Genomic DNA, 15,503 nt, shown 5'->3' on the forward strand with positions numbered 1-15,503 from the left:
GGACCAGCTTTGTATTTTTTCCATTAATTTGGTTTCTGCTTTTACCTCCTCTCTTTCTCCTTAGTGTTTAATATATGTGCAGCTGCCTTTTATGGAAGACTTGCGACAATACATGTTTTCATCTTTGAAGAATAATAAGAAATACATTCCTACAGGTGAGTTTATTTCATTAATTGGCTCTAAAGGCAGACTGTCCTTGGGAAATCACCTGCCTGTAGTCACTAATTGGGGCCGGAGGCCTCCACAGGGTGGAATTTCTTGGACTCCAGCCATGCTCGTGCTCATACACAGTGGTGATGAAGGGGATGCATCATGTTTTTTCGTAGTCAGGATGGGTTTGCCCTGAACTCTCCAAACACTGTCTGGTTTCCCGCTCTGACTCAGAGCTTGTAGCTAGGGAGCAGCTTGTTGGAAGTGGATGTGCATTCTCTAGTGCCATACCAGTTTGCCCTCTGCTGAAGTGAGCTGACGTGCAGTGTCAAAGCTGTGACTGTAGTGTCCTACGTAAAATATGATGTAACTAACTGAACCGAAAAGTTAAGTTCTGTAAGTTACTTTTTCTCTTTGTTCTTTCTTTGCAGTTTATACTAACCCTCCAGGCTGCTTTGTTCCTTGCTTCTAGGAGTTACTTTGAGCGTGATGAGAAAAGGCCTTTATTATGCATCTGGCAATGAGGGTCAGGGTGCCTCCTGGGATGGTTCACATAGGTATCAAATCCTATCTTAGTCATAGTTTAAGACAGCTGCAATAAAATGTCAGAGTGGGCTGAATGTAGAGAATATATATACCAAAAAGAACACAAAATAGTGAGTAGATGTTTTGGTTTGTAAGTTTAAGTCTGTGTCATTGTAGGACTAGGGAGTTGTGAGTTGAGTTTCAGAGATGGGTTCTCTGTTATTTTGGTTAGATCCTTGAGGAGCAGTGCACTGTAGAAAAGCCGATAAACCAATAGGCCCAAGGGTTTGTGTCTTCACCTTCTAGAAATGAATCCCTCTGCATCATGGTGGGGCCAGGCATGGACTTGAATGTATCGAAACCTCCACTGTGTTACAATATTATTTCTCTCCGTGTTGATAATTTCAAACATTAAATGAGTAGACATTTGAAAAAGAGAACTTTGTTGAGAAATTATCGCATGGACATAAATCATTCGCTTGGGATCTAAAATGTGAAGTATCTTTCAGTCTCTTGATTTGTTTTCTGTGAGTTTGCATATTTTTATTTGCATGTTGCCCATTGGGAAATGGATTGTTGAAACTGTTGGACCTGTGCCCCGGTAGCTGTTTACACAGAGGTGTCCTGATGCTCGTTTGACGTAGCCAGTGAAAGTCACCGAATGTTCACACACGCAGGTGCAGCTTCCAGCCTGTTGCCTGGGGAGCTCTGCGGTAGTCAGTTTAAGATGGTGATGCCATGCCAGTGTCTGAAATCTCCCCTGGAAAGTCCGAAAATGGGATAGAAACGTATCAGGAGAAAAATCTGTAGTATGCTCTTTCATTTTGTAGTACAAGAGATACTTGAAAAGATGAAGAACAGAAGCACAATGGGCTTTTTAGGAACTGCTTACTCTTTTCTACCTTTTGCCTAATAGCTGTGAATGATCCAGAAACAGCACTTCAGCTTTTAACAGCTGTATGAATCAGCAGAATGGAAGCTACACGATGGTGGTTTAGGTAGAAGTGTTCTGGAAAGCGTTGCCTTTTATCCCCATTGCCTTGGACTGTGCCATTTTTGTTGCATTGGTAGATTTTTATAGAGAAGCACTTGCTTTCTGTTAGGTGTTAGGAGAGAGGTAACGAAGATGTCATGTTTCTGCTCTCAAGGGTCTTACAGTTTGAATGGAGCGGGGTAAGACATGGATGCAGGTGTGCATACGGGCTGTGAGGTCTGTGAGGGGAGAGAGCTTGTTCTGACTCTGGGAGACTGGGAAGGAGTCCACTCCCTCAGGTCTACTGGTGTCTTCCCATTAGGTTTCTCTGTCTTCCTCTTAGTTACCCTGATACAACTTATAGGAAATCCTTGTGAAGCTTATGTCTCATCACCAAAGATATTTTCTTTTTTTCTTCATTTTTTTCTCTTTTAGCTAATTACTAATTTTTTGAATATCACAAACTCATTGAATACTGAATATTTTGAGTCTCCATATAGAGATTGGGTTTTGTATGTCTGTGGTGCTTCCTCTGGAACAAACTTTTTGCCTTTCAGGATGATATTACACTGCAGAAGTTCACTGAGTGGACCTAGGAGACCAGCTACTCTAAATAGCTCTTTTACAAAAGAGAACACCACGACTCAGGTTAAGTGACTTGCGTAACTAGAGACTACTTTCTGGCTAAGCCCGGACTGTCTATAACCTGCTGGTAATCCTGGATCTCTGAATGGAAGGCATTTATTTTAGTGAAGAGCAGTGGAGGTAATCATTTTCCTTTGTGTACTCTGTTTATGCTTGTTTTAGAGGCTCAGTTGAGTGCAGTAGATGCCCTGATTGACTCCATGAGCTTGGTAAAGAAAGGTGACAAGGAGGACACCATTGAAGACTTGTTTCCAACCAGCAAAATCCCAAATCCTCAATTTCAGAGATTATTTCAGGTAAGAGAGAAAAGATGAACCAGTCTTTTTTTGTTTTTTGGGGGTTTTTTTTTTGTTTTTTTTTTTTAAATGAGAGAGACCTGAGTGAAAAGTTAGTGTAATTGGCCAGTCCCAAACAAGCGTCTTTGTTCTCTGAGAGCTTCAGTTGCATTATTTAATGGAAGTATAATAACCTTCCTCTAAAAAAGATAAAAATACTCTGAACTGTTAGGAAGAAAGAAAAAAAGAAAAAGAAAAAAATGTTAGGATATTTGAAAAATTATTTTTCAGGGCACCTGGGTGGCTCAGTTGGTTAAGAGTCCTTCAGCTCAGGCTCAGGTCATGATCCCAGGGTCTGGGGATTGAGCCCTGTGGGCTTCCTGCTCAGTAGGGAGTCTGCTTCTCTATCTAACCCTGCCCCCTGCTTGTGCTCTCAGACCTTCTCTCTCTCTCAAATAAATAAATTTAAAATGTTTAAAAAGAAAAATTCTTTTTCTGGAGGAAGCCTAGTTTTCTTTCTTTTTTTTTAAAAGGGAGTTTTTAATAAAAAGCAGATTCTTCTTTTATGCCTTTTCTAGGATTTCCTCCTCTGTTTTATACAAATGAGACTTTGCTTTGTTTTTAATATCCAGATAGTTGGAGAATTTTTATGAACTGTATAACAATATTAGAGAAGAAGTTTTTCAGTACCACATCTGTCAAAATTTCATAACTAAAGTTAGTATGGAGGTCAGATCAAAAGGTTACAGTATGAAATTATTAAAGAGTATCTATAATATAGAAAACTGTAAAATAGGTATTTTTGAGTATTGACCTGAAGGAGTTGGAAGGTAGAGATTAGATTAAGGGAACCAGAAGGCTGACAAGAGAGCTGACTTGTGCTGAAACAGGGGAGGGATGGCCTGAAGGACTATTCCAGTCCCAGGTGAAGTTGGTGGCAGTAGTATAGGCCTCTCTGAACCCCACGAAGCTGACAGACCTCACACGCAGCTTTTTCAGTCATGCTCTTCCCCACAGGGGCGGGGAGGACCTCCTCTTGCAGGGGTGGGGAAGGTGAGGGAGACACCACTGGTTATCCCTTTCTACTCCTTTCTCAAAGCATCTTTAACTGTCTCAAGTCTATATCAGGGTCTATTGTAATTTTAAGGGATCTCCTACTCAGAAGAAACTGCCTGGTTTTTTTGATGCTTACATTTGCTTTAAGTAGTGAATTAAAATCTTTTCTTCTAAAATTAGAATATAAAGCTTAAAATGGAAAAGGCTGACTCAGTGACTTCTCCAGTATTCTAAGTATACACTACTCGTATAAACTTCTTTGGTGTTTTTGTCAAGTGGACTTCAAGACCTAAAGCTCTTTGTCATTTGTGGGAAGGGAGGAGCAGACCACTTGGTGTGGAAAGCTTGCAAAAGTATCTGGTCACTGTAGTGAAAAGTGGAAACATCTAATACTTGGAAGATTTATCTTGGGTGGGTTCTGCCTGCCTCAGTATGTGTTTATTGGGGTTGATGGACAGATAACAGGCTGTAAGCACAGGTATTTGATACCTTTCAAAGCTGCAGGCACTGGCAACTTTGATTTTTATAGCTTACCCACCTTTCTTTCTTTTTTTTCTTTTTTTAAAGATTTTATTTATTTATTTGACAGAGATCACAAGTAGGCAGAGAAGCAGGCGGAGAGAGAGGAGGAAGCAGGCTCCCCGCTGAGCAGAGAGCTTGATGCAGGGCTCAATCCCAGGATTCTGGGATCATGACCTGAGCCAAACGCAGAGGCTTTAACCCACTGAGCCACCCACGCGCCCCATAGCGCCTTTTCACTTTTCTTTTTTAAAACAAATATTTATTGAGGACTAACACTGACCCATGAGCTAAAGATAGAATAAGTTCACTTCTTAAAAGGAGACCCCTGCCCCCAGAAGAGTGAGAGGAATGGAGATGCAAAGCCAATAGGTACAACAGTGATGGGTATAAAACACTGTGGGGAAAAGATTCTTACAAGTGGGTGACTGAAGGGAGGCTTCACTGAGGAAGAAAGGGGATGTGTGATGTGACAGCGACATGGCAGGCAGAAGTAGTAGCATGTGCAGAAGCATGGGAGCGGGGAGGAGGTCGCTGGACGTGGGGCCTCCCAGATAGTTGCACTTGGCTGCAGCATAGGCTGTGTGGGGCGATGATGGGAAGGGGGTCAGGGAAGGTAAGCGGCAGGTGGATCGTGAGGAGCCAGTCCCCTGGGTGTGACCCTGTAGGCAGTGGGAAGTCCCGGCAGGGTTTTGTCAGCAGGTGGGTGACAGATTTGTAGAAATGGGATTTGACCGTGACGTGGAGACGGAGCAGAGACCCATTAGAAAAGGTGCAGTGGGCCCTGTGAAGGCCTGAATTAAATAGTGACAGGGAGAGCAGAGAGGGAAAATGTGAGGGCAGAGGAACTCAGAATTGGAGAGAACAGGATCTTAGCTTGGATGAAGAAGTGTGGAAGGATGGCCTCACTGTCAGTGACAATGGGGAATACAGAATGAACAGACAGAAAAAGCAGTTTGTGTATTTTTGCAGGGATTAAATTTGAGCTGTCAGCTATCCCGGTACAGGCACCCAGTGGGAAGTTGGAAGTAGAGGTACAGAGCCCAGGAGAGAATTAGGGACTTGGGAGTCCTCTTCGTTCGTGTAGAAATAGAAGTGAATGAGATCCCCTGGGGATAGTATATTGCATGAGAAGAAAAGAGAATGGAGTCCTGAACACCAATGTATGAGTGAATAATTAGGGATAACAGAAAAAGAAGGGTTGTTAAAAGACAAAACGAAATGTTCCTGTCACCACCCCCACCCCCACTCACAAAAAGTCAGAGAGGTTGAAAGAACTAGGGAGAAGCTGGTGCCTTGGAAAGCACAGGGAGCGAAGCATGTCCAGAAGGAAAGAACGACAAGTCAGGTGCTGCACACTGGCAAGTGACGGTGAGCACATGCTGAGGGCCTTCGCTGACCTTGAGGGCCCCTGCTGACTGAGGGCCTGGGCAGGGGGGTGGGGGCGCCAGTGGAGTAGGGGGGCGGGGACCAGTAGTGGCACAGTCCAATGCTGGGGGAGAAGGCTCCACTGAGCGGGGGAAAGAGAGAGGGGACATGGGAAGCTAACAAGGATGTGGGGTCCAGGAATGTTCCCTTTATAAGTGAAACATTTCATAGCTGAGAGGAAATGAGCTGGGAGTAAGGGGCAGAAGGATGGAGAGGTTAACCGTCAATTTGATGACAACAGGTTAATTTAATTTTGAATTTTGAAAAGAAGTGCTGAAAGATACATTTTAGGGGAAGTATATGCTAACACCAGCCTCTTATTAAATCATTGATACAGTGTTGGTAAAATCAACATATTGGTAGCTTATAAGCTAACTATGTGGCCTGTGGATTTTTTTTCTTTTTCAAATTGTAAAAATCACATGAAGTAAAAAGTTTGTAAAAGAGAAATAAATTCAAGATTGTAATCTCAGCTCCTCTATTAAAAAATGTTACTTCCTCATAACTTCCAATTTTAAATGAATTGAGGTTTTTTGAGTGAATGAATTTGATAAGTATCTTGCTTAATTTTATCTAAAACATATCTTTTGAAAAAACCTGAGTGGTTGATGCTTTAGAACACATCCTGTAGGGTGATGACACTGTTTGAAAGAATTGCCTGGAATTCATACTGAAGATCTGGAATATTGTTCGGTGGGGAGGTTGGGTAGGATATTTGTCCATTGTTTGCCCTAGTTCTTTTCCCAGAAATGTCAGTTGAATATTCCAGAATCTTCCAGAACAGTCTGTTATGTTGGGTATTGGATTACTGCTTACATCTTGAGGGCTTTCTAAGCTTTGTAGATAATTTAATGACCTGAGGGAGAGCACTTTGAATTAAGAATCTGCACAAAAAGGTTGGGGGTAGATTCACAGGGTTTGGGATCACTTTGGTTTCTCCTTTTGCTTCACATTAAACGAGCTGATGTTATTGTTGCTCAAGGGAACGTTGAGTAATTAGGAAAGAGGAAAATGGGAATCAGACTCTGAGACAAATGAATCTAATATGGAGAAGGAAGAGTGTGGTTTGGTGTATTGGGATGAGGGGGTGGCACATGAAAGTTCTAGAGGATGTCAACTTAGACAATATTTACTATTTAAGCTGCAGTTTTTTGTTCTTTAGAATGGATACGTCAGCTTACATTTTCTACAGGGTAGGAAAACAGTGGGGCAGTATGAATCATCTATACCTTGGGATATTAAACAGTATTTTGAATTATAAGAACTTTTCAGCTCTCTAGTTTTGTTTGTTTGTTTGTTTCTTTCTTTAAAATTACCGATGTTTAAGTCTTTGAAGGTGGGAATAATAGGAGTCTTGTTCTCCAACTGAATTTTGGAATGTAGAGCAAAGGAAAGAAAAGGTCAGTGAATTGGTAGTTTCATTTTGCTTACCTCCCTGTACTCCTCCTTTGATAGTATTTGCTTTTCTGGGCAGATGCTAGCATTCACAGCCAGAAAGCAGTACCAGGAACTGAGTATAAGTGGTTTCTCCAGGTCTCCACTCACTGGAGCAGGGCAGAACCAGCCCTAGACTCTATCCCAGCCTTGTTCTTGGGGCCGCTTCCTGACACTTGTGTCAACAAATAGAATCCTAGCAAAGAATCCTTTATTTCTTCCACCGGTACCTTTTGGCTGCTTATCATTGCCACCCACTGTTTTGGGTACCTGACATTCAGCAGTTAACAAGACAAACAAGATCCTCTGCTTTTAAGAAGGGAGGTTAAATAATAATCGAGAAGATTGAAGGGATAACTTTAGATAATGATAAATGCTTTACAAACTAGAAAACAGGGCCACAGGAAATAGCTGGGCGGCAGGATGGGAGTAGAGGGGCTCCTTCACAGTGTCAGGTTGAGCCTCTCTGAGCAGGCGATATTTGAGCAGAGAATAAATAGAAGGATGAAAAAGGGCCAACTCCGTGGGGATCTAAGGGAAGCCCTATGAGGCAGAGAGAGCGATAAACACAGGCCCCAAAGGCTGGGCCGCACTGGCAGGGGGGTGAAGCAGGAAGAGCCTGGCCTAGTTGGGGTGTGAGAGGGAGGGAGGAGAGAGGAGGGAGGCAGATGAGGGAGGCGCTGCGGGGTGTGTCACTTCTTCAGGTGTGGGAAGGGCTTGGTTTAAGACCGCTTCAGCTTCACAGAATGGTGGAAATGGATTCAGGGAGACCCGTTAGAAGGTGATCGCGGTGGATCCCACGAGAGGAGATGGTCCCCAGACAAGAGTGATGGGAGAGCATGTGGACAGAAGTGGATGGAGAAGAGCCCAAACGCGGCACTCTGGGAGGGTTTGGGACAGACCAGTATTCTGTCTCTCCTGCAGACTTCCTCCTGGGACTCACTGAGCTTGGCAGCTCCGCCTGAGCCCCGTTTCACCCCCCCCCCCAACACATCGTCGTCTAAGATTATGCAAGGGAGAAAGAATTCTGCTGAGGGGAGCTAGAAGGATTAGACACTTCTGGAATGATGGGTCTTAGGGAGACTCGCCTATCGTCCACGTGGTAGAAACAGCAGCCTCTTTCTGTAAGATGAGCCTTTTCTCTAAGAGGCCTCCAGCTGATGTCGCTTCCAGGCTCAGAGCTGGTGTCCTGCTAACCCCGGTGCTTCCAAGGCCACGTCTTTGTTCCCTTTTACACGTGGTAGGAATCCTGTAGCCCTCGCAAACTAAACAGGTAGGAGCTCTGATCAAAAATTGCAGTGAAGTCATGTATGATGTCTACATCTGCGTTTCAAAACCCTTCTTCCTTTTCCACAGTGTCTGCTACACAGAGCTTTACATCCCCGGGAGCGTCTGCCCCCAATTCAGCAGCATATTTTGAATATGCTGGACCCCCCCACTGAGGTGACAGCTCAATGTCAAATTCCGCTCTCTAAAATAAAGACTGTTTTCCCACTGACTGAAGCCATCAAGAAAAAGGATCAAGTGACTGCTCAGGACATTTTCCAAGACAAGTAAGTACTCGATGTAGTTGCACTTGACACTGGAGCATGTGAGACTGGGCAGGTCTTAGAGGACCTCTAGAATTAAGGGTTGCCTATGGGTCTGTGCTTGAAGGAGGAAACCTTTTGATGTTTGACCCTTGCATTGAAAGTAGTCGTTTCTCCTATCTGTCCATTGTAGCTCTATTACCCTTACAAATTCATCTGGAATTTCTTTTTTCTTTCTTTCTTTCTTTTTTTTTCTATCTGGAATTTAGACCTGTCTTCTGGGTTGTTGATATTTTGATCAGCATCACAGTCTTGGTGATTTATGTTTAATGGGAAGGCTAAACAGTTTTTTTGTTTTTGTTTTTGTTTTTAAGATTTTATTTATTTATTTGACAGACAGAGATCACAGGTAGACAGAGAAGCAGGCAGAGAGAGAGAGAGGAGGAAGCAGGCTCCCTGCTGAGCAGAGAGCCCGATGCGGGACTCGATCCCAGGACCCTGAGATCATGACCTCAGCCGAAGGCAGCGGCTTAACCCACTGAGCCACTCAGGCGCCCGGCTAAACAGTTTTTGAACATCTAAGACTAACCTTTATTGTTTTTAAAGTAGGGTGCTGGGAATGAGAGGACAGGAGTCAAGGTCATAAGGTTTTCAGTTGGAGGCTGGCATCTGAGAATAGCAGTGAGGCTTTTGGAGGAAAAGTGGAAGGGAGGATGAAAACCTAGCTCTTTAGCTGTGCTCGTACCGTATCAGTGATGTACCTGGGTACGCCAGGAGGAAGGGATTTGTAGTTTAAGGACCGCAAAATGCTTTTCCTACGGTCAAGCTTTGAAGTAGCTGAATAAAGTTTTTTCTCTTATCAGATTCTGTTTACAGTCTGTGTCAGTTTCCATTCAAAGCAAAACAAAAACTATAAGAAGTTATGGTTGATGATTCAGAATCATTTGGGTGTATAACATTGATTTTTGCCAGGTGTGGGTTCAGTTATTGGTGACTTTTCTCCCCAAATCAAAATGATCTATTCATTTCTTTAGGTTACATTCTAAGAGTCCGTTATAGACCATACTTTTTTTTCCCTTTTTTTCTTTGATTTCTTTCCCACACATGTATCTTTATTGACAAACTAAAGCATATTGTTTGTAAATACCCCATTGGAAGAGTACGGAATAATTTTCAGAAACCATCACAGGGTTCTGTAAATTATTAAGTTATTGAAATACTTTCCAAGTTGAATAGAAAGCTGTGCATCATCTGTGACTCTTTATAGAGGTTAATACCCCAGGCCTTGTCGGAACTGAAAATAAAAAATCATGGCATTGGTATATTCTATCATGTGTGTTCCTAACACATCCTGGAGAGGTGTTTCTTTCTCTTTACACAGGAAGACTGTCACTAAAAATCCACTTTTCCTTCTCCTCTCCTCATCTGGTGTATCCCTCTGGATTGGGCTTTTAAAACAGCTCTGTGTACTTCTGAGTCCCTTTCCGCCCGAGACAGGTTTGCTGTGGTTTCGCTGCAGTCGTGTGGCTGTTCTCTGTGTATTAAAGCTCCAGTTCATGATCTTGATTACCTTCTGGTGTTGTGGGAAAGACATGGGCCGTTTTTCCCTCCTCTCTTTGATTAAAATGTAAATTAGCTGGTTAAAAAACACACCACGAAGGCCGGGAAGACTGTTGTTCTGTGATTGATCCCCACAGTGATGACACCTTCAGCTCTGTTCCTCCTGCTCACTGTTTGAGGAAGCCAGAGCGCACGGGCTGCTGGTGCTCTCCTCCCGTAGTGGTTTGCGACAGGGCCAAGTTATGGGCTGGGGGCCTGGGAATTATCTCGCTCACACACACCTACTCACACGCCTGTTCTCAGCCCTTTCTTCTCAGAAATCTTTCAGGTTTTTAAGAACTGCAGAAATGACTCAGTTAACAAATATTTATTGAGTCGTTCCTGTATTTATGAAGAATGACTCAGTCCCTTCTGCAAGGTTCTTAAACCCCTCAATTTTAATGATGTGGCTTCAGTCAGCTTTAGAGGTGGTCTCCCTACCAGGGAAAAATTGCTAACAACAGCCATGTTTTTGTGTCTACTCAGCACCTCCGTATTCACGGTACATAGTTCCATTGTAGAGGTGAGGGGCTAGATTGGAGAGTGGGCAAATGTCTGTGAGGAGGTGTCAGGCCAAGACAGGAGTCCTGAGCTGGGAATCACCAGTTTTTATTCCAGCTTTGACACTCTTGATCTGATTTTGGTTAATTTACCTTTACGAGAGTTTCTCTATGTAAAAACAGCCTCATCTCGAGATATTTTAAACATGAAATTACAGATACTGAAGCTGTTTGAACTATTTGAAAGGAAGGCAGGAGTCAGAACCCAAAGCAGTAATAGTATCATTATCCAGTAAAACATCAAATATTTGAGATCTACTACTCATGCTGGACCTATTGAAGCCTGAGTATTAGGTGTGATTTCATTCATTTCAAGAAGGTAAGAGCACCACCTGACAATGTAGTCCCAAAATGTACTTTTACCCCTACCATATGAAAGCATTGCCTCTCTCTGTTGCTGCACACCCTTGAAACAATAATGTCTCTTGGACAGGGAACTCGAATGTGAGAATTATGACATTGGAGGTCTAATCCTGTTTGTGCATCTAACTTCTATGTGATCTTGATTTCTTTTTGTCTCTGTGCAGATACAGTCTAAACTTTTCTCCTCTTTTCAAGTCCCCTAAGATCCTCCCTACATACCCTCAGCGACCAGCCTCACCTGGTTACTGGTAGAGACCTCAGACTCCAGAGTCCGACAGTGTGAGTTGGTCCTCTCGCTCTGCAGTGTGACCGTTGGTGCAAGCTGCTTGTCCACCCTAAGCCTCAGTTTCCACCTGGGTAAATAGGGTTGCTGGGTATAGTTCTCATGGAGTTGTCGTGAGGGTTAATTGAGTAATATATGCTGTTGACTACTGGAGGGCTAGAACCCAATACAGTGCCTAACACATAGAAAGCATACAGTGTTGGTGAGGAAACAATTTACAAAATCTTTGTCATGTCCCTGGCATGTTCGAGATGACTCCAATGGTGATAACAATGTCATAAGGAAGATAGAGGCCCGTAGGTGGAATGCGTCAGTTCTGTGGCCCATTTCCTCTAAAAATATACCTGTGCTGCATCTGCCTTCACTTACTTTTTTCCTTGTTTCTTTTTTTTTTAAGATTTTATTTATTTGAATGAGACAGTGATTGTGAATACAAGTGGGGGAAAGGGACAGACAGAGAGGGAGCGGCAGACCCTCCACTGAGCAGGGAGCCGAATGTGAGGCTCACCTCCAGGACCCTTGGATCATAACCTGAGCTAAGGCAGACCCTTAACCAACTGAGCCACCCAGGCACCCCTACTTCCTTCTTTCAGGTCTCAGTGGAAGGGTGTGCCTTGTCCTATCCAAAATCTGTCCTTCTCACCTGTGTCCTAGGATGTCATCTTCTGTCTCATCTGATGCCTTAGTCCACTAATGATTTCCTCCCTCTTTCTGTATTTTCATCTTTTCCCTCTGACCAACTCTTTTGCCTCCACACATTGGGATTGTATTTGTTTCCTCTAAGCCAAAATACAATCATGCTCTCAGTTTTCTCCCTCTGATTGCTGCCTGTTACCATCTTCTTTTCTTGTATAAGGTAGGCATATTGGAAGAGAAGTCTGCACTGCTGCTTTTCCCAGCCTTTTCCCTGCAATCTGTCTTCCATAAGACACTGACTGTGAAGTTTCCTTCAGCCTGGCGGCCCTTTCCTTTCCTGACCTCCTAGTAGCACTTGACATTGTCAGTTATTTTCCTCCTTGGGACTCCTATATCTTCCTTAACTTTAGCTTCTCCAGAATTTTCTTTCTAAACCTTTGCAGTTTCCTCTAAGATGCCTCTGGGGTCTGCCACCCCCCCCATCCCCCACCCCGCCGCGTCTTAAGTGTTCATGTTCTGTCCTGTAGGACTCCTCCTCAGAAAGAGCTGACGTGTCTTGGACACAGGTACGTGTGTTGTAAACATGCCTTACCTTTGTGGACCGTCTTGGCCGTCTTAGGGAGTAGATTCTTTTGTTAAGTCCCTCTTAAAACTGACGACAATGAGGCTTCAAGAAGATAAGAAACTTGCCTAAGATCACAGTAGGTTAAATGCTGGGAAAAAGGGTTTACATACAGTCTGACTCCAGAGCTTACCTTCCCAACCATTATGCCATGTCGCCTTAGCAATGCATGTCCTAAGACCTTTTGTTACTTCACATACAGGTTTTCAAAAACTACTGAGTATCTGTCTATTCTCATATACTTCCATCCTGGGCTCTGGACAGCTGAAGTGTCTGTAGATCCCTCGAGTTCAGTGTGGCCAGAAATGACTTCATCATCTTCTGTCTCCTTCCATGCTCCCTTCAAACCCTCTTCATGCTTTATTCTGTGTTTCAGTGAACAACACTTAATTTTCAGGGAGTCAATACCTTTCCTTTACTTTCCATGTCTAATTGGTTTATCAAGTTGTGTTAGCTTTACCTCAAACCTCCTCCTTTGCTTCCGGTTAGTATAGTGGCTAATAGCATTGATTTTGCAGTCAGTCATCCAACTCTACGTTGGATCTAAATTGAAGCATTTCCCTTCAACGGTGATAAAAATTGACAAGTTGCTCTGCGCTATCTGAGGTAACAAATAGGTACCTTTCAGAGCCCTACGGGAGAGTGGCTTAGAGTACAGGATTCCTTGTGGGCCCCCTTACTAACTGTGTGCTTTAGACAAGGTCAGGCACTTTTGAACCTTGGTTTGTTCATTTGTAAAAGGTCAGTAATGAGAGCTAACTCTATATAAGGTTGTTGTGAAGTTTAACTGAGGTATTTTAAATATGCTTGGTATAGTGACTAGCCTGTGGTTAATGTTTAAAAAAAAAAATTAGCTCTTAATTAGCTTCCCCTACTGCCAGTGCCCTTCTACAGGCCTCAGTTTAGCCTGCTTTACTGAGATAAAACCTGAACTGATTTCCGTTTCAGGTCTTACCTATTTCCAATCCATCGTGTGACCTGAGTGAATTTTTTTTTTTTTTTAAACAAATCTGATCACATCAACACAGTGATTCTTAAATCTTTGTGTGTATGTGTGTGCATATGATGGACCCTTTCAATTATCTGATAAAAACCATGAACCCTCTGTTGGAGTGGAGGGGGTGGTGGGAGGGATGGGGTAGCTGGGTGGTGGACATTGGGGAGGGTATGTGTTGTGGCGAGTGCTGTATATTATGTAAGACTGACGAATTACAGACCTGTACCCCTGAAACAAATAATACATTATATGTTAATAAAAAACAAACAACTATGAACCCTTTCTCCCAGGAAAATGACCTAATATACTAAATTTTGCATATAATTTCAGGTGATTCACATATTCCTTGTCACTATCCTTGGACCCCTGATTAAAAACCTTTGCTTTAGTGGCTTTCCATTAGCATTGACTTAAGATCAAACTCCGTTACACAAATGAGAAAACCTAGTTAAGTGGCAAGAAAAGTACTTATTCATAGGCTAGCTCCCTAGAGATCCACTTTCTTTCCTTGTAGTTTCTGTGTCCATGATTTAGATACAGCAGTCCCCCCTTATCCACGGGGAGATATGTTACAAGACCCCCAGCAGATGCCTGAAACCATGTGTAGTACTGAACCCTATCCTTGCTAAGTTTTCTTCCTATATATGTATTACATAATTACAATAAAGTTTAAGTTATAACTTAGGCTCAGCAAGAGATCAACAGCAATCATAATCAAAGAAAACAGTTATAATAATATACTGTAATAAAGGTTCTGTGAATGTGGTCCCTCTCGACTCATCTTTCCTGTGATGCTGTGAGATGATAAGATGCCTGCATGAGACGAAGTGAGGTGAATGATGTAGGCATTGTGACGTAGCGTGAGGCTACTGTTGACCTTTGGACCATAAGTCATAAGGAGGATCATCTGCTTTTAGACGGTAGTTGACCGCGGGTAACCGAAACGGTAGAGCAAGACCATGGATAAGGGGGAACTGCTGTTATTTCCTGTCCTCCTTTCTCACTTCTTCCCAGCCTGCCTTTCATGCCGCAGCCCAGTACAGCAACTGGCCGTCCTCTTAGAGGGACTTGCTGCTTACCACAGTAGTTTGTTCATCGCTTGTTTGTATCTTTATCTCTTTTATTTGGCTGAATTTCCTGAAAGTGTTGGTTGGGCATTATGTTTTGCACATTTACAATCTAGAGCCTAGTATAGTGGCCAGCACATAGTAACTATTAGGTAAATGTCTGGCCAAATAGATGAATTAAAAAATATATACATACTTATAAAAGACAATAATAAAGTGAGAAAGAATAGTAAATTGTCCATGGTTCTGACATCCAATTGCAGCAGCTGTTGACTTTTGTATGTCTGCTAGAGTCTTGCGTGGATAATTTCTATCTTCCTGGAGTTCGGCTTCTTTAGATAATTTTGGGATGAGAGTCATTGCCCTTTCCCACTAGAGAGAGACAGTATTCATTTAATATATGTTAAATTCCTAATAATGCTGTTAAATGGTTCAGTCTTGAGAAGATTAACCATATTCAAATTTTCACTACTTTCTGCATATTGCCTTTACCTGCCCAGTCCTGGAGGATTGGTATATAGGTCTCTTTGTCCTTCCATCGCTAGAACCATATTTTGGAAGGTGTAAGAAATTCTTCATACGATTCAACCTTGTGTTCTCACAGAACTTAGTGTAGGGCTTTTATATATTTAATGCTTCTTAACAGCACTGTATGAGGTGATTTTTATTTTTGGAGACTGTTGATGAGTAGTCATATGCTCATGGTACTTTTCATCATAGTGTTTTCCTGAGGAGCAAACTGAAGACCAGCGAGGGGAGTCACTTGCTAGACTAGATATTCTAGATATACAAGAATTAAAATACCAGTCAATACCTTTAGGGCAGCTTAAAGGGTCCAGGGT

General features: G+C 42.7%; 1 protein-coding gene across 1 annotated transcript in view; it reads left to right on the plus strand.

Annotated features, from left to right (window-relative positions):
* The window catches only part of XRCC5 (X-ray repair cross complementing 5), an 89,399-nt gene that overhangs the window by 30,577 nt on the left and 43,319 nt on the right, over positions 1-15,503 (plus strand). Inside the window, exons 12-14 of the mRNA XM_032354738.1 lie at positions 65-155; positions 2,456-2,589; positions 8,362-8,558. Of these exons, the coding sequence (XP_032210629.1) occupies positions 65-155; positions 2,456-2,589; positions 8,362-8,558 (422 nt within the window). The remainder of the gene's footprint in view (positions 1-64; positions 156-2,455; positions 2,590-8,361; positions 8,559-15,503) is intronic.

The sequence above is a fragment of the Mustela erminea genome, chromosome 8 (assembly GCF_009829155.1).
Source record: "Mustela erminea isolate mMusErm1 chromosome 8, mMusErm1.Pri, whole genome shotgun sequence".
NCBI classification, from domain to species: Eukaryota; Metazoa; Chordata; class Mammalia; order Carnivora; family Mustelidae; genus Mustela; species Mustela erminea.